The 19,671-nt window shown below is 40.6% G+C and overlaps 1 protein-coding gene across 1 annotated transcript in view; it reads right to left on the bottom strand.

Moving 5' to 3' along the window:
* The window catches only part of PRKCH (protein kinase C eta), a 272,078-nt gene extending 261,372 nt beyond the window's left edge, over positions 1-10,706 (bottom strand). Inside the window, exon 1 of the mRNA XM_020986496.2 lies at positions 9,923-10,706. Within this exon, the coding sequence (XP_020842155.1) occupies positions 9,923-10,282 (360 nt within the window). The 5' untranslated portion in view covers positions 10,283-10,706. The remainder of the gene's footprint in view (positions 1-9,922) is intronic.
* Positions 10,707-19,671: the final 8,965 nt, after the last annotated feature.

Genomic DNA, 19,671 nt, shown 5'->3' with positions numbered 1-19,671 from the left:
GAAAATGACACAAGAAAAAAGTTTTATGATAATCAAAAAATATTAAGCATCTTTTATGCCCCCAGGAACTATGTTAGGGGCTGAGAATACAAAGGCAAAATTACATAGGTCCTGACCTCAAGTAACTCATGTTCCATAGGAGGTACTGCAGAAAACCATTGGCTCTGCAGACAGAGGATGCACGTCCAATTCTTGCCTAACATTCACTACCTGGGTGACCACAGATAAACCAATAAATCTCCCTGGGCCTTGGTTTCCTCATTTGTAAAATGGAATGATCAGACACAGTCTCTGAAGTTTTACTCGGGTCTAGATCTATGACCTCAATCACATATACATAAATAAATAATAAGTATAATAATAAGTACAACGTCAATTTGGAGAGGAGAAGGTGATAAAAGCTGAAGGGGAGACATCAGAAAGGCTTCATGTAGGAAGTAGTTTGAGCTGAATTTTGAAGGGAACTAGGTACTCTAAGAGACAGAGGGGAGAAGAAAGTACATTTCCAGACATGGCAGTTAACCTGTGCAAAGGAACTGATACAGGGTGTCCCCAAAGCCTAAAACTGCACTAAGACTTTTGGGACCTCTCTTACATTGGAGATTTCCATATGCTTTAAAGGTCTGCAAAGAAATTTGAATCTCACACTTTGTGATGTAGCAAGCATTATTATCACCATTTTACAGATGAGGAAATTGATCCTCAAAAACTTAAATTACTTGCTTATGGTCACTCAGTTAGAGGGTATCATTTGAACCAGGTTTTTCCCAAATGAGGCATAAGGACACTATACTAAAAGTCTTAGTTAACTTTTAACAAAATCTTATGATCTATTGTAAACCTCAGAGCTATTTTTTGAAGGTTTTTTTTAAACACTTGGAAAACAACAACAAAATTTGACTCAGTGGAGAAAATACTGGATTTGGAATTTGAGAAAACTGGAATCCAGGTTTCAGAGAACTTACTTAGCTGTTTGACCTTGGGAAAATCACTTAACCTCTCATCAGTAGAAAGGATATTTGCATGAGGTAGCTGCTTGAGAGTCACATGAGATAATGTACCAGAGCAGTTTATAACCTCAGAACTTAAATAAGTGTAAGCTATAGCATGAGCCCATAAATCTGTCTGAACACTTTTCTTTTGATTAGTACCCCATTCATCTTCCTCAAGCTATTCATTCCTATTTGGAGCCACTCTAGTTCAAGCAAGTAAAAATGTCCTCTGCAGTCTTTGGCCTCTTCTCTTCCCTCAGGATACAGATTAAAGCACTCACAGCATTATAAAATGAACGTTTTCCCTAGCATCCTTGGTTAAACTAACCTAATATGGTGCAACTCACTAGAACTTGAGGCATTGTTAGGATTCCAGGGCTCAATTGGACCTCTTCTACCAGGAGAATCTCCTTTCTGCTTGGCAGCCTGCAGGGATCATGGGGGGAGGGCATCCATTCATGGTCCCCTTCCTCTAGGACTTTTCCTTCTCAGTCTCTTTTCACATGGGAACCAAGGCCAGCAGTCATCTGTGCCCAGGGGACACACTGCTTCCTGCCCTGCTGTGGTACCCCCTCTTCTGTCCCATGAGCTAGCTGAGTGTGTGGTGTGCTGTGATTCCCGGAAACTTCATGTTGGCTGTCTAATTTCCCCCAGACCAGGTACTAGCTGTGTGTTCTGTTATACACAAGAGACATTTTCCAGTATCAGCCTTTACAAAAACTCTTCTCTCCCTCTCTCTCTCTCTCTCTCTCTCTCTCTCTCTCTCTCTCTCTCTCTCTCTCTCACACACACACACACATTTTGGAAAAGGAAAAAAATGAATTTTGTCACAAAAAGGGGTTTTTATATCCAAGGATTTCAAATCATGCTAAATAATCTAGAAAATGGACATGTACAAAACCTACCTCATGCTGAATATGTCAAGAGGAAAAAGAACAGCTATATATCTTCATAAGGTTTTCGCACAGTGGCAAGATCTAAGGCACGTTAGACCTTGGGTCATGGTAATTCTATTGCAATATCCAATTCTACTATCTCAACACTCAGGAAGTATTTTATGGGTACCTGACTTGTAACAGAAAAACAAATCTGTGTGCTTCATATAATAGCTATGTTTATAAAAAACCTAGTGTCCTTTTTACTGAGTCTAAATACTGACATGAATATCTCTGGCACAAGAACTCAGTAACTAAATTGCCAACAATTCCAAAACAGATAGTGTGGTTGGATGAAAGGATGAATAGACAGATGGATGGATGAATTGATAGACGAATGAAAAAGTTTATTAAGTTCCTCCTGTGTGCAAAGTGCTAGGGATACAAATACAAAGATGAGACAGTTCCTGCTCTAGGACCACATTCAAATAGAGGGAAACAACACATACAGAAGGAATCGAAGGAAAGGCCAAGGGGTCTTTTGGCAGCTGCAAGGAAGACAATGTGCCATATATCTTCTTTAGTGTCATTTCCACTGATAAAACCATATCCATTTCTGATGATCTGTGGATAAACAACAGGAAGATCACTTACCTCTGTCCATAACATATACACTTGACATTGCTAAACTCACTCCATCACTCCAATTCATCTGGAGGCTGCTTGAAAATTTTAAAGTTAAAAAATAAAAGATATAAAACACTAAATCCAAATGTATAATATCAAAAAAATGAATGCAGTCTGCTTTAAACCAGTCCAATATTTAGCATTCAGTTCCCCCACTTAAAAGGGAACAACCCTGCTCAGCTCATTGAGCATGACAAACTGTATCAACTCTCTCCTAAACTGTTCCATTGATCTGCCTAGTAACTGGTTTTCTCTGACCTTCACACAGTCCTCAGATTTATTCTCTCTACTCAGTGTGGTAACTCCTGGTTGTTTGAGAGCATGTCTTGCCTCTTTCCCTTTTGCTCAATGCATATATAACTGAAATCCTTGCCTGTTTTGTATGGCTTTGTCTCTGGCCCCTTGAACTTAGTACCAGTACCCCACAAGAACTGTGTGTTCTACGGGGGATTAACTCCCTACTTTTGGAACTAGCTTGCACTCCAGAGAAAACAAGCCAATCAGGACCAAATTTTCTATCATGTGAATATGGAGACAACAAAGAGGTTTTTATTTTAGGTGGGCAGAGTACCAGGTCTAGAGGGCAGAAGTGATGATTGCAATTATCCTTTTATGGTTTCTACCGTAAAATCCTGCACATCCTAGCCCTCAGTAAATGGCATTTGATTAAGGTGAGAATGAAACTGCTCTATCAACAATGATGCTGTCCTGTCCTACTCTTTCCAACAGAAACAGAGTAGGGACTTTTTTGCTAGCAGTTTTGGGATGTTTATACAACTACCCATCTTTTCTCCATAAGACCAAAGAGGTAAGATGAGACCAGAGGTGACCAAAGGATCATAGAAACATAGAAGGAAAGCTGCAAGGGAACTAATTAGTCATCTAATTTACCCACCCCACCCCCATTACACCCCTGCCCTCATTTTACAGATGAGGAAACTGAGGTCCAGAGAAGTTAAGTGACTTGTCCAAAGTTCCACAGGTAGGAAGGAAGTGACAAAATCAAGATTCAAGCTAGGTCCACATCAGGAAAGCTAAAGAGAATTTCTGGTAGAAAAAGTAGATATCTAAAAAACACTGCTAGTATATTCACAAGTTAGAGGCATTTCTAATCTAGGATTCTGTGTGCCTTAGCAATTACTATTGAAATTTATAGCAGGCACAGAAACACAATACCATAGTAATATTGATAAATTTCCCTTATGACAGTATTATGTCTCACCAGAAATGTCTAGTCTCACACAATTCTTCAAAATAGCATTAAAATAAACAAACACTACAATGTCCGGGCCTGCTAAAAATCGATCATCCGCGTCATTAAAATATCTGTCCTAGGGGTGATTTATAGAATGTTGTCATTATTTGGTCATCACCTAGACGGATATAGATTGGTAACTACAGACACATCAAAACTCTGACATTAATTACTATGCCAGAGGGAACGGTCCCTTGGTATAAATAAGCAAACAAGCAATGTTAATATACAGCTCCTCCTTATGACACAGCTAATAGGGACTTAACTTACAAACTCCAGTACAAGAAGTACATTCATGTTAAGGATGAGTGTGGCCTGCCTCACACTAAGAATATACTATAGAAATCATATAAGTATTAATATTAAAGCTGCACAAATCACAGAATAATGAATTAATTCATCCCCACCCCTAGCAAGTGAGATTTGGGGTGGTGGCCCTGGTTAACACATCATCCTTTTTCATTTTTTTCAAAACTAAACAAACAACTCCAGAGGCCAAGTTCATTAACTTCCTAGTATAGATATAGACTTCTTCATTACAGACAAAACTGACTAGTTAATAAAATATTTTTCCAATAAAAATTAAGCATCTGAATTTTTAGTAAATTGGCTTTGTAAGAAATTCTGGCTAAAAAAATTGGTTTATTATTAAAAAGCTACCTCTGAGACGGATTCACTTTGTGATCGGGACAAATTATCCATCTCTCTGATTTTCAGTCTCCTTTCCCAAAAGACTGCTAGCATCCCTTCCTATTCTAAGAGTCCATTTTATGATCCTAGACTGGGCTGAAGTTTTCCTCCTTCTTTTCCATATGGAGAAATCTTGTTATTAAGTACTTCATTATAGAATTAGTTCTATGACTTCCTTAAATGCTCCTGAACCTATTTAGAATTAGTACGAATAAATTCAGATTGATAATGAATACTATGCAAATGATCAAAAGATTAACTGGTGGCTATCAAGAGAAACCTTCAGAATTATCTTTTTTCCTCCTGATCAGAAACAGATTCTACTAAGACATATGTGAAGTAGCCACTGTGCCAGTCTCATATGAGTGCTTTAAAACTAAGACTTTCCCCAGCCCTAACAGGCTTCACAATTTCCCTAAGACAATATACTTTGAAGGCGTGATCCCAAGAGAAGAGATAGATTTGCATCAATCTATTACACACATTTACCCTGGCCTCTTTTCTGAGCAACAGTGATGGTCCTAGTAATAACTGATAGTTATCCAAATAATATTTCACTTTAAATGAGATTAGTTTTCCTCATAACAACTCTGCCTTTGGAGTAGACAGTAGTGTAGGTATTATCATCCCCATTTTACCCAGGAGAAGATCGAGGCTAAAAGACTATGTCTTACCCAAGGTCATAGAGATGTTAAATCACAGAGCTAAGACTCAACTCCAGCTATTAACTCAGTATTAGGATTTTTTTTCCTCTTCATAGAATTGCCACACTCACTTTCAAGAGAAGCAAAAAAGAGATAATTTTATAGGAAAAGATGGAGCCCATAATAGCTTAGCTTAAGTTACCTAACAGTTTAAGATTACAAAGTATTTTTCTATCTTCATTATTTTATTATTATTTTCTATTATATTTTCCATTGATTGCCACAATAATACAATATTGACTATCCCCACTTTACAGACAAGGAAAAAAAGAGGCTAATCAACTCGCCTTATGTCTTATAGTCGGTACTTGACCATATATTGTCTGAATTCAAGCGTACCACTCTTTGCACTGCATGAAATTGGCTTCGTCTGTATTATGTGTGCGGCCAATGACAAAATATATCTGCCCCTGGGATTTTGGGTCAAATTTTATAGAATTAGAAGGGAAAGCATAAAAAAATTAAAACACAAGGAACTTATCTTCCAAGTAAGTACACACCACCATGAAAGTTAGATTTTCCTTTAAACATTTCTACTACTCACTATTAAATTTGCCTCTCATGTTAGGATAAAACATAAAAAATAAAATGAGATCCAGGTTCTACTGATTAGTCTCCATTGCTCTCCAGATTTTAAGTAAGGCTCCTTAGGTTCCCATTTCTCCTTGTTGTTCACCTCTGCTGCTCATATATTACTCCATAACAAATACATTGGACACCTAGGTGGCTAAGTGGATAGAGCGCTGGCCCTGGAGTTAGGAAGACCTCAGTTCAAATCCAGCCTCAGAAACTTACTAGCTGTGTGAGCATGGGTAAGTCACTTAACCCTGTTTACCTCAGTTTCTCATACATAAAATGAGCTGGAGAAGGATATGGCAAACCACTCTAGGAGGCTTGCCAAGAAAATGCCAAATGGGGTCACAAAGAGTTGGACAAGACTGAACAACAAATATATTAATATGTTTTTTAAAACTGGAGCTTTGTATGACTATAATTTTTTTTCCACATCTGAACAAGGAATTTTCTACACTCACACCTCTCAGTCTCATCACTATATTCATAGTAACTTACAGTTGGAAAGGACAATAGAGATTATTTTGCTTGTTCCTACCCCCTTTTACAAAAGAAGAAACTGTGGCCTAAATAAGTCAAGTGATATGCCTGAGGTCACACAGTGAGCAAGGATGAAGGCTAGAATTAATATCCAGCTACTAGAACTGGTTCAATTGGTACCTTCTGTGAGAGACAACATGATGGAATCCAATGTTCATTCCACTCTATCATGCTGTCTCTCCAAGAGTATTAAAATGAATCAGGTCTAGCCTTTTCACCAAATACTGATACATCAAATTCCACAAGCAGCACAGTTCTAGTTATTCCCTCCCTATACTCGGTTTTTAAATTTTTTTCTGTATGATGATGAAAATAGTTAAGAACATGCTTATTTAAAACTACTATACTCTCACTATCTCAAAATGCTTTCTTAAAATCATGTGCCTTTATGGAATCTTTATGGGAAATTATCTACAATATCAGATCATTACAAGTCCTGTCCACTAAGAGAAGTCATACATCACAACTCCATGAGCATTCAAAGCCTTACTGACATCTAAGAGTACAGTTTTCTTACAGAATTCCTACCCAATATCCTATCAATGTACTACCTATTTGTGAGACTCAATCTATATTTCCACTCATAAGAATGCAAAAAAAAAATCTTTCATCAGGTAATTTATGTTGTGAGTCCATCTCATGAACCCAAGATTCAAAGGCAACAAAAATGTGAGTGATGACAGCACTGCTCCCACATTTGATTGGGTTATAAAACAAGCAGCAGCACTCACTCCTAGGATTTGATTTTTCTAAAGGCACTTGGGTTCAGCTATTTGGTCCTACCAGGACCAGAAATCACAAGGAGGCACATGGGATCACAAGGCAGCACATGTACATCTCTACAACATGGCGGTAATGTTTTTGTGGGGCATAAACTCTGACTCCCTCCATTGCCTACAGCCTGGGAAAGAAAATGATCAGTGTTTGAAACTACACTCTAAGAAGAAATTAAAAAAAAAAGAAACATGAAAGGACAAAGAGAGCTTGTCTCTATCTGGGCAAGGCTTCAGTTTTCAGAAGTTCACAAAAGACTGAGAAATGAAGTTGCAGAAGGAGAAACTGCTGATTGTAATTGAGAAAATGAGAATGTGTCATAAATTGCATTTAATTAGTTTTGATTTTTTTTGGCCTTTTTTTTCTGAAAAAGAGTGCTTTCCAGTCACTGATTAACACTATAGGGGACACTAGCCCCAGAAAGCCTTTGTTTTATTTTAACTAATCATTTCTTCTTTTCTTAACTTTAGTTTGCTTCAGGTAACCTGGCAAAAAACTGAGATGACAAATTTTTTAAAGTTCATCTAGATGCCTTGTAACTTGTAACAAAAGTAGAAAATATTTTTAAATAAGTCCAACTAGTAAATTTGTCATTGCTGTAATAGATAAGCTATTCTGATATATGTAATTTTATATAATGCATATTATAACACATATAACACATGTATATATCATATATACATCTTATGCATACTTACATGTAATTTAAATGTGGTCATTTCATGAAATAATCAAATTTTAGACAATATTTCCCTAATCTAACAAAGTGACAGACGAACAAACAGAATGAATTTTTTAAAGTTCCTTTGAATATTTCAAATTTTCCTAGAATTTACTGCCTATTTAAGGAAATTATTTTCCCCTTTAAATTTTTTCCATGTTTTAAAATTTCCAGACACTTTTACATTTCTGTCTTTAATTCCAGTACAAACCATGGGCTTTGAAGCCTCTCTCAGCTTATCCTAGCCTACTAACATTTGCTCTTTTCCAGTGCATTCTTCCCCTTCATCTTGATACCACTAGCCTCCAACTCTTACTCTCACCAATTTATTTGAATCTTTCACCACAAAAAAAAATGTATCTCATGCCACCAAGCCCATAGTCCCAATTCAACGATCACTAACTGATGATGATTCCCTTCAATAAGTATTTATTAAAGGTCTACTATGTACCAGGCTTTGTTCTAGAACAGATAAAAATTATGGTAAGTAAACAGCAATTTTGCTTTTTAAATAGAGTGGTTCCTCAGCTATCAGTGATTTCAGCGAGGTAATTTCTAAAGGACATATGGTAAACATCAATTCCACACTGACATAAATAAAAATAGCAGTTCACCTCATATAACAGTTTATTTTGCAAAGCCCTTGGTTCGCTACTCTCAGACAGGGAGTAGGGCCATTATTGTCCCTATTTTATAGATAAGGAAACTGAGGCTTTTAAGTGATTTGGTTATGGCCATACATGATCATGTGTGATCAAACAGAATTCAGGTCTTCTGACTCCCAAATCCAGTGCAACTTCCATTCTATCAACTGGACTATCACTATTGTCAATCTGAGCTAAGGATGTGACTTCCATACTAATTAGCTTCATTTTATAAAATTTTGCTTTGTTTTATGATATGGATAATGTAGAAATATTTAAATGTATAATTAATATAATATTGGAAGGAAAGAATCTGGAACTCAAAATGTTAAAAGAACATTTAAAATAAGTAAGCCTTTTTTTAAAGAAAGAAAAATACATCACGCTGATCAGAAAAGAGAATGGAACCAAGGAAACAGATGATTTAAAGTAACTCAGAAAAAAAAAAACAAACTCAAAATGTGTGTCTAATATTAAGGAAACAGTAAGATCCAAAAGCCTATGGCACTACATCTCCCTTACTATTTTCTGGACCCACGTCACCCAGTTCAGTACTGGCGGCAGCTCCCCAGTTTTAAAGAATTTTTTGCTGCATAACCTAAACCATTTAATTTCTTTACACGTTTAATTTCTGTACTTTGCCTAACCACTTTGCATTACTGTAATAAATAATAACAGGGATTGTAACTCATGTGAAAAACACAATTGGAAAGCTGTGAATGCTACAAATATCAATACTACTAATTTCTTTTGGACTGTCTAAGCTTCATTCCTGCTCCCAATGAATCCTCATGCCCAAAGCAGCAATAATAGATACAACACCTTAAATCTCACTGCATTCTAGTTAGGACCAACCTGAAACTACAAGGAAACACTTGTAAATTCCACCTACTTAGAAAACTGCTCAATAAGAATAGTTTACAAGTGTGCAGACTTAGGTGTTCCTGCATATACAGGCAAGATGCTATCTGGAATCTAGTGTACTGTGTGTGGCCATTATATGTAATGCACGTGCATGTCTAAACATATGCATGTCTGAACAGGTGCGCCAACATGTATTCCTAAATACTAGGAACAATGCCTTATGGGGTGTCTTACCATGAGCTCAAAGAAATTGCTAGGAAGTGTCATTTATTCTCATCTATCCAGGGTACTACTCTGTGCTTAAAGAGGAAATGAGGCCCTTTGTCCACCCGCGAAGAATAGCCTCCCAACAGCTTCTCAGAAGCCACTTTCCGCTAGCCCAGTCGGCTTTTTCAACAGTGGATGCCCAAGCAAGCGCCACACATCAACAGACCTGCACTGGCACAAACCCACCAGTTTGTGTCACCGGTGCCATGGTCACCTGAGGCGGGGAATCCAAGTTTGGATGGAGTGAACACAGAGTCAAAGACAAGGACGGTAGGAGAAGGGGCTGGGTAAGGGACTCGCCGCGGGGGTCGGTAAGGGGGGATGAGGGCTACTTACCCAACCCTCAAAGGTGTCGGAGGCGCCCGCAGTGCGCAGCAGTTCTTGGAAATGCAGAGTACAGTTGGCCACGAAGTGGTCATAGCCCAGGGGTGTTTCGTGGAAGACGGCCAGCTCCATGTGGCCGCCGTCTGTGACATTGGTGCAGAACTCCTCGTTGTAGGTGGGCTTATTGGTCTTCTGCTTGGTGCTAGTCTGGCCGACGCGCACCTGGTCCACGCTCACGGTCAGGTAGGGATCCAGCAGCTGGTAGCCTTTCTTGAAAAGGGAGTGTCGCAAGGACCAGCGGGTGGGCTGCAGCCCCACAGCCTCGCCGATCCTCACCCGCACATAGCCGTTGAACTTCATGGTCCCGGACATGCCGCCACCCCAGCCCCGGGGGGCCCGCGCTGGCTCAGGAGTCGGGGAGAGCCGGGGAAAGGGTACGTGTGGGCTCAGTGAAGCAGGAGCGGCAGTCGCCGGGGCAGCAGCAGTTCCGGAGAAGAACAGCGCCGGCTCCCCGTGGGCCCGCGCCGGGTCATTCTTCCCCTTCCCCAGGACGCTTCCCCTCACCTCCCCTCCCTCCCGAGATGGAAAGGAGGGGAGCCGAGTCGGCGGAGCCCCTCCGCCAGCTATAGCAGCGAGGACGTCCCGCCTGGGCGCAGGAGACGGGCAGCACCAGCGAGGGCGGCGGCACTGCCTCGAAGCTTTCCCCCCAGGGCCGGTTCCCCAGGTGGGGAAATGCTTTTGCCGTAGAGCCCCGAGAGCTTTCTGGAGCCGGAGCTGCCCGTCCGGTTTAGACTCCGGCACGATTCATTTCTTCCTCCCTCTGCCTCCCCCTCCTTTTCCTCCTTCCCCCGCCTCCTCCGTCCGGCGCTCTCCCTGCCTCCTTGCTCTTCAAACCAGGAAGCAGCCGCAGCCCTTGGCGTGAGACTCCCACCGACAGCTCCAAGTTGCGAGAGTCCCTTCGCAGCCTCCGGCGCTTTCCGGAGCCTCCCAGGGGAAGGGTGCTGCGACTGCAGCAGCCCTGACCCCTGCGGCTCGGGCACCAGGCTGCGGGGGACAAGGGAGTGGGGGGGGGGAGGTGGACAGCACGCTCTCCTGGGACACCTCTCCTCCCCTAGCAGCTGCGGCTCCAGCTGTGGTAGTGGGAAATCCAAATTGCCTACAGTCTCCGGTGAAGAAAGACAAGAGGCTGAGACCAACCAGACACCTGAGGCATATGTGACACAGGCCAAGAGAGCGCAGGGGAGGAGAAGAGCAAAGGGTGAAAAAGGAGGAGGAGCGAGAGAGCTTGGAAGCTGCACTGCAAAGATTTGCAGTGCGCCGGGGAACGCCCCCTTCCTTGGGACTGCTGGCACATCTCTCTTCTCGCCCCGGAGCCACTAGCCTTCAGTCTGGCAGCGGGGTTGGCAAGGAGGGTTTTTTTTTTCCTAATCATTATAGGGATGTATCATCCTCTGGTTCAGCCCTGGCACATCCTGTTTGTGTGCGTTTCCTGCAGCAGGTAATTGCATCTGGCTTTCTTAAATAGGGCTGTTGTAAGGATAGGAACTGTGTCTGGCTATTTCCTCAAAGAGGTGTGTTCTCTCCAGTGCGGTTTTTTTGTTGTTGGGTCTGGTTTTTTTTCCCCTTTCTTTCTTTTTTTGTGATCCATGGAAAGCAGGAAAGGTTGGTTCTTCTGGAGACAAGGCAATGACTTAATAAACCTTTCTCTCTGCCCGGTGGTACATGATACACCCAGCCACTGCAAAGAGCCCTTCTTGAGAATACACCCTTCCTTCCTGTCTTGGCCCAACGTGCAGACACAATAGACGAGAGAATCGTGGGATTGTAGATTTAGAGCTAGATGAGACCTTCGAAGTCATCTAGTCCAACCTCATTTTACAGATGAGGAAACTGAGGTCCCAGAGAAACTCAATGACTCACCAGAGTCACAGAAGTGATAAAGATTCAAACTCAGGCCCTCTGATTTCAAAATTAGTCTTCCTGACACTGAACTTCTACTTTGAGATCCTACCAGAGTTGATCCCCACCTCTTCTTCAAGTGTGCCAGCTTCTTCATCCCTACCTGATCTTCAGCATGGACCAGGTGTGTGTTGGACAAATTAGCACCAAGCAGAAGTGGAACAAAGCCACCTACAATGTCATAGAGACATTGAGTACAGACAATGACCAGTTCCCATTTTCCTTCTCACCCGAAAGCCCTAACAGGTGATCACTTGGTCCTGTTGATTTTTTAATTAACCTTCCTCCAAGAAATCCACATTAGCTCCTCTGTGCCCAGTGAGCTAGGTCCAAGTCTCTTGCCCTAAGCTTTGTGTCTGACCACTGTTCCATACTAGCTTGATTTCTGCTTTCCATTCCCTGACACTGCTACCCTCACTCTGCCCAGGAAGAACTGATTCAGGGAAAAGAACATTAGATTTGTAATCAGGAAGCCTGGATTTGAATACTGGTTCCGCTATTTACTGCCAATATGACATTGGGCAAATCAGTTAACCTCTAGACTTCATTCTGCATCAGTAAAATGAGGGGTTTGGACTAAATGACATGTGATGTCCCTTCTATTTCTAAATCTATGAACCTATGACCTCACTTCTAGCCCTATATCTTTATTTCAGCCTGTTTGTTCTTTTGTCATTAAACTAATGTAAAAGACCTGTGGATACACTGGGGGGGAGGGGGGTGACCTCCCCCACAGAGGAGCCCTAGTTCTGGGCTTCTATAGACTGGGTTCAATCCTGGAAGGAGGATGGCATGTCTCTGACTCTTTACAATGTCACCCTGGAACTCTAGGAAAAATCTTTTAAAGCTTTGGTTTGGCTTATTTCTAGGGCTTTCCCAAAAAGGTAACTAATGTATGAAATAGAAATCAGGCATAGGACAGCAATTTCCCCCACCCCAAAAGAAATGCTTAAAACACAAAAGACACATAAGCACTCACTGACAAAAACCTAGAACACAAAGCAGTAACCCATAATTCCTCTACTTTCCCTAAGAGACTAATATTTTAAACATTAAGACATAAAACACTTTGTGGAACTTCAGAAATGGTGTTTCAATTTCTCTGCAGCTCTGCACTTTGAACAACTCCCCTCTTATGATGGTTTCTCTGCAGCTCTGTACTCTCTGAACAACTGTGCTCTCCTGGTGGTGGTGGTCTCCTCTGAGAAGTTGCTTCAGAGGTTATCTCCAGCTAGGCAATAAGAACCTCTTAACTTCTTGAACTCATGCAGTTCCCACCAAACAACTGATCTTTCAATGAGCATTTAGTCATAGTGTACAAGGTGCTGTGCTAAGCACTGGAGGGAAAGATGAGGAGGAAAAATGTTTGAGATATGAAGAACACCCAGTACGAAGTAATGGAGAGAGAAAATGGGGCATCATATGTCAGCAACATTAGAATGGCCAGTATGGTTGGACCATAGAGTGTGTGGAGGAGGTATAATATACAAGAAGACTAGAAAAGTAGGAAGGGGGTCAGGCTGTGAAGAGCCTTAAATATCAAATAGAAGAGTTTATGTCAGATCCTGAAGGTAATAGAGAGCCACTGAAGTTTAATAAGTGTGGTGCAGAGAGGGGTATGGACCTGGGTAAACATACACTTTGTTACGGAGAAAGAAATGAGATTTGGCAACCAACTGAATGTGTGGGGTGAGTGAGTGAGGAGTGAAGCATGACAGCAAGGTTTCTCATTTGGATGACTGGAGGGATGATTGTGCCCTCTTCATGGAGTATACTTGGGGCTACCCAGTGAAGAATTCAAAGTGTCCAGTGGAGAAGGAATAGTGCCAATTTTCTGTTCGGGACATTTCTAGCAAGACCCATACTTTATTTTTTTGCACAACCAGAGGCTTTTGATTAGGTCTCCCTGTGCTGTCTACACGTACTTATCTAAGGGAGCCTGAGTTTAAACTTTAGGTCTCTGGCTGCTTCTTCTGATTTACGCTTCTTCCTCTCAACACAAGTGACAGAGCAGTGCTTCTGAGATGGATGTTCTTAATACTCTTTCTACCAAAACTGCTCCTTTTTAACATCACTGTCCCTGTTGAGGGCACTCTCAGCCTTCCAGTCATCCAGGTTCAAAACCTTGCTGCTATGCTTAACTCCTCACTCACCCCTTACATTCAGTCGGTTGCCAAATCTCATTTCTTTCTCCACAACATAAAGTATAGGTTTGCCCACGTCCATACCCCTTTCCCCACCACACTCATTAAACTTCAGTGGCTCCCTATTACCTTCAGGATCTAACATAAACTCTTTTGTTTGACACTTAAGGTTCTTCACAGCCTGAGCCCCTTCCTATTTTTCTAGTCTTCTTGTATATTATACCTCCTCCACACAGTCTATGGTCCATATCTTCTATCCCCACTACACTCAGTATATTCCAGTGGCGCCCTATTGCCTTCAAGTTCTAAGCCTTTCCCCTCCCCCATGAACTACAATAACACTACCAAATGTGTAAGTAATGTCCATTTAATAGGGGATATTTTACTATATGATACCAAATGAGGTTTGTTGTTCTGCTTTCTCACTTCCTCTTCACCATCATCCCTTGCAATCTGATTTCAATACCCATCACTGGACTGAAACTTCCCTCTCCAAAATCACCCATGATCTCTTTATTGACAAAGCCAATAGCCTCTTCTCAGTTCTCATCCTTCTTGCCCTATTCATAGAGTCTGATGCTGTTAACAAAACTCTCCTGGAAACTCTCACCCTTGGGGGGTTTTTTGACATTACTCTGTTGTACTACCATTATCCAGGGACTCTACCCTGGGCCTTCTATCTCTTTACTTTCTTGGTGAACTCAGAAGTTCTCATATATTCAGCTCTTTTCTATTCATATGACTCCCATAGCTGCATATTCAGCCTCTGTCTCTCTTCTGAAATCCAGTCCTTCATTTCCGACTGCCTAGTAGACATCTCTACCATCTCAAAGGCTTCTCAAACTCAACATAATCCAAAATAAATTCAACTGTTATGGCATAGTAAATACTTAATAAGTGTTTTTAAATTAACGAAACAGCAGATGGATATGAGAAGGAAGAGACTGGAGGTAGAGAGATCAACTCTGAAGATACTGTAATAGTCTAGGGCTCTAGGCAATATGTGTCTGTGGTATAAGTAAGGAAAGGGGCAGCTAAGTGGCACAGCGGATAGAACTGGGGCCTGGAGTCAGAAAGGCCTGAGTTCAAAACAGACCTCAGATACATACTAGCAGTGTGACCCTGGGTAAGTCATATAACCCTATTTGCCTCAGGTTCCTCATCTGTAAAATGACCAGGAGAAGGAAATGGCAAACCAGTAGCTTTGGCAAGAAAACCCCAAATAAGGTCTGAAGGTGTTGGATACAACTGAAACAGCTAAACAACAAAAATAACAAGTGGGGAAAGGTGTATAAACATAAAATATATCGTGGAGATAAATTGATAAGATTTGGCAACTGATTGAATATAAGGGATGAGGGAAGGAGAAAAGTTGAGAATAACTAAGGTTGAAAACATGAATGACTAGATGAATGGTAGTGGCTTCCACAAAAATAGGAAAATTCAGGAGGTAAAGTTTTGAGGAGAGGACTTTCTGTATTGGATATTTTAAGTGTGATATGGAACAACCAGGGGAAAGTGTCTAATAGGCATTTGGAAATGTGTGACCAGAGTTTAGGAGAGAGATTGGGGCTGTATATGTACATCTGGGAGTTTTCTGTGTAGAAATGATCGTTGAACACATGGAACTTATGAAATCTGTGAGAGAGAGTAAAGAGAAAAGTGATACAGAATAGAAGTCCTCATAAAAAGGGGATGGGATATGAATAATAATCTAGGAAAGGAGACCCAAAAGAAGTACCAGACAGATAAGAGAGAGCCATGTCATGAAAACTGAGTAAGGAGAGAACATATGGAAGGAGAGAATGGTCAACAGTGTCAAATGTTGCAATGAAGTTAAGAAGGATAAGGGCTAGAAAAGGCTATCATGTTTGTCATTAAGATATCATGGTTAGGGCAGAGCCAAAATGGCAGAGTGCAGGCTGGGATGCAGCTGAACTCTCCCAACATTCCACTCCAAGTAATTTTAAAATAAGATCTCAAATCAAATCTTGGATAGCTGAGCCAAAAAAGGGTCAGAGAGAGACATTTTCTAGCCTAAGACAACTTAGGAGTCTGCAGGAAAGATGTGTAGCAACAGGGTGGGCACAGGCCCAAGGGCATGGCAGGAGCACCAGTGGTGGGCCTTGGAGGTGGTAATGGCAACAGCAGCTTCGGGGGCTCTCAGCCTAGAAGATAAAGAGATGGGACAACTGGTCAGAAAAAAGAATACGAGGACCCTTTGAAAGCACTGAGTGTAGCTGGTGCTGACTACCAACTCTACTGTTTATAAGGAATTTTATGTCATGGTTCCAAAGTACTTGTGATTGGTCACCAGGGAGAAGGGGCCCTGGTCACAATTCCAGGGCCAAGAGGAGCACTAGTACTTCATGGCTACAGAAGAACAGGGTCCCTTGCTGGGTAAAGACCAGAGCACAAACCAGTAGAGCAGTGATCACACCTCTCCCAGCATATCATCTCCTTGGAAGCACCAAAAACATGCAAACTCCCCAGAACTAGCTCTGAAAACAGCAGCACAGAAAAGTCTGAAGTTTGGGACAGGGCCTGCCACCCCCATCTAGATCAGAGCCCAATTTGAACATAAAGTTCAAAGTGAAGAAATAGATTGGGAAAATGAGCAAACAAGAACAACAACAAAGAATTTGACCATATAAAGCTACTATGATGGCAGGGAAGACCAACATAAACTTAGAAGACAACAATGTGAAAACAGCTACAAGCAGAGCCTCAAAGAAAAATGCTAACTGAACCCAAGGCCAGCAAGAATTCTTGGAAGAGCTAAAGAAAGAGATAAGAGCAGTAGAGGAAAAATTGGGAAAAGAAATGAGAGTGATGCAAGGCAATTATGAAAAGAGAATTAATAGGCTGGCAAAAAGAGGCACAAAAAATATTGAAGAAAATAATACCTTATTAAAACAGAATTGGCCTAATGGTAAAAGAGGCACAAACATTCACTACAAGAAAAAAAGAATTCCTTTAAAAGCAGAATAAGTCAAATGGAAAAGGAGGCACAAAAATTCCCTGGGGGAAAAAAAGAGCTCCTTAAAATGGAAAAAAAAAGAGGTACAAAATCTCACTAAAGAAAATAATTCTTTAAAAATTCAAATTGGGCAAGTGGAAATTAACGACTCCATGAGACTTTAAGATACAATAAAGCAAGGTCAAAAGAATGAAAAAATAGAAGAAAATGCGAAAAATATCTCATTGAAAAAAAAAACAACTGACCTGGAAATAGATTACAGATAAATTAAGAATTATTGGATTACCTGAAAGCCATGATCAAAGAAAGACCCTAGAGATCATATTTCAAGAAATTATCAAGGAAAACTACCCCAATTTCTAAGATCATAAGGTAAAATAAAAATTAAAAGAATGCACCAATCACCTCCTGAATGTGAGCCCAAAATGAAAACTCCCAGGAATATTATAACCAAATTCCAGAGCTCCTAGGTGAAGGAGAAAATATTGCAAGCAGACAGAAGAAACAATTCACATATCATGGAGCTACTATCAGGATCACACAAGAATTAGCAGCTTCCATGTTAAAGATATAGAGGGCTTGGGAAATGATATTCTAGAGGTTAAAGGAGCTAGGATTACAACCAAGAATAATCTACCTAGCAAAACTGAGTATACTCCTTAAGGGTAAAAAAAATGATATTTAATGAAACAGAGAACTTTAAAACATTCCTGATGAAAAGACCAGAGCTGAATAGAAAATTTGACATTCAATGAGACTCAAGAGAAACATAAAAAAATTAAACATGAAAGAGTAATCATAAGGACTCGATGGAGTTAAATTGTTTACAATTCCGTATGAGAAGATGATACATGTAACTGCTAAGAACTTTATCATTTGATTAGGGCAGTTAAAAGGAGTCTGCATAGACAGAGGGCATGGGTATGAGTCAATTATGTTGGGAAGATCTCTTAAAAAAAAGAATATAGAGGTAAGAAATAGGGATGCACTGGGAGAAAGGGGGACAGAAGTAGAACAGGCAAATTTTCTCACAAAAAGGAGGCACACGAGAAAGAGTTTTTATAGTGAAGAGGAAAAAATGGGGAAGGTAGTGGGCAATGCCTGAACCTCACTCTCATCAGAATTGGTTACACATACACATACACACACACACACACACACACACACACATACACATATAGAAATCTATCTTACCCAGTAGAGGGCTAGGAGGGGAAGGGGATAAGTGATATGGGTGGAAGTGATCATAAAGGGAAAGGCAGATTGGGAGAGGCACTTATCAGAAGCAAATAGACTTTTGAGGAGAGACAGTATAAAAAAGAGAGAAAAGGATAAACAGAGGGAAATGTGGTGGAGAGAAATACCCAGTTACTGATCATAACTGAACGTGAATGGGATGAGCTAACCCATAGAATGGAAATGGATAGCAGAATGGATTGAAAACCAAATCCAACAATATGTTGTATACAAGAGACACACTTGGGACAGAAAAACACATACTGAGTTGAAGGGCTAGAGCAGAGTCTGTTATGCTTTGGCTGAAGTTAAGAGGCAGGGGCGACAATCATGATCTCATACAAAGCAAAGGCAAAATTAGACCTAACTGAGAGAGATAATCAGGGAAACTACATTTTGCTAAAAGGTACCACGGGCAATGAAGTAACGTAAAAAATGTTTTACAGAAAGTTTGTATGATAAAGGCCCCATTTCTCAAATATATAGGGAACTGAATTAAATTTATAAAAATAAGAGCCATTCCCCAACTGCTAAATGACCAAAGGATATGAAAGGATATGAGTTTTCAGAAGTCAAAGCTATCTATAATCATATGAAAATATGTTCTAAATCAGCGCTTCTTAAATTGTAGGTTGCAACCCAATATGGGGTCATGAAAAATTTGGCAACAGTAAAGTGTTTCTGAATGTGCGAGCGAAAATTAATTCAAAATCAAACACGCAATAAATCCAAGGTGTTTCTGGCAGTGCTTGCCTGTGTTGCACCACACAACTTCACTGCAGCCTTGGTTCTAAACACAAAGTATATGTATTGTGCACTGTGCATGCCCTCAGGAAATGCCAACAAAACTGTCTAAATGGTCACCAGTGGAAAAAATTTAAGAAGCCCTATTCTAAATCACTATTTATTAGAGAAAGGGAAATTAAAATAACTCTGAAGTACCACTTCACGCTCATCAGAAATGACGAATCCTGGAGGGATGAGAGAAAATAGGTGCATTAATGAACTGTTTGAGGAAGTAATGAACCGGTCCAACCATTCTGGAAAACAATTGTACCCTAAAGAGATCAAAGGAAAAGGACCCACATATACAAAAATATTTATAGCAGCTCTTTTTGTGGTGGCAAAGAATTGGAAATTGAAGGGATATCCTTCAGTTGGAGAATGGCTGAACAAGTTGTGGCATATGTTTAGGATGGACTGCTACTCTGCTATAAGAAATGACAAGAGGAGTGGTTTCAGAAGAAATGTGGCAAGGCCTATATGAACTGGTACAGAGCGAAGTGAGAAGAACCAGAAGATAATTGCGTACAGTAACAGCAATGTTGTAATGAAGAGTAACTGTAAAAGATTTGGCTACTCTGATCAATACAGTAATCCAAGACAATTCCAAAGGACTCATGATGAAGAAATGCTCTCTGCCTCCAGAGAGAGAACTGATA

Source organism: Phascolarctos cinereus, unplaced genomic scaffold (assembly GCF_003287225.1).
Source record: "Phascolarctos cinereus isolate Bilbo 61053 unplaced genomic scaffold, phaCin_HiC Scaffold_3;HRSCAF=262, whole genome shotgun sequence".
In the NCBI taxonomy this organism is placed as follows: Eukaryota; Metazoa; Chordata; class Mammalia; order Diprotodontia; family Phascolarctidae; genus Phascolarctos; species Phascolarctos cinereus.
Note: the sequence above shows the minus strand (reverse complement) of the source record. Positions and strands in the feature narration are given on the sequence as shown.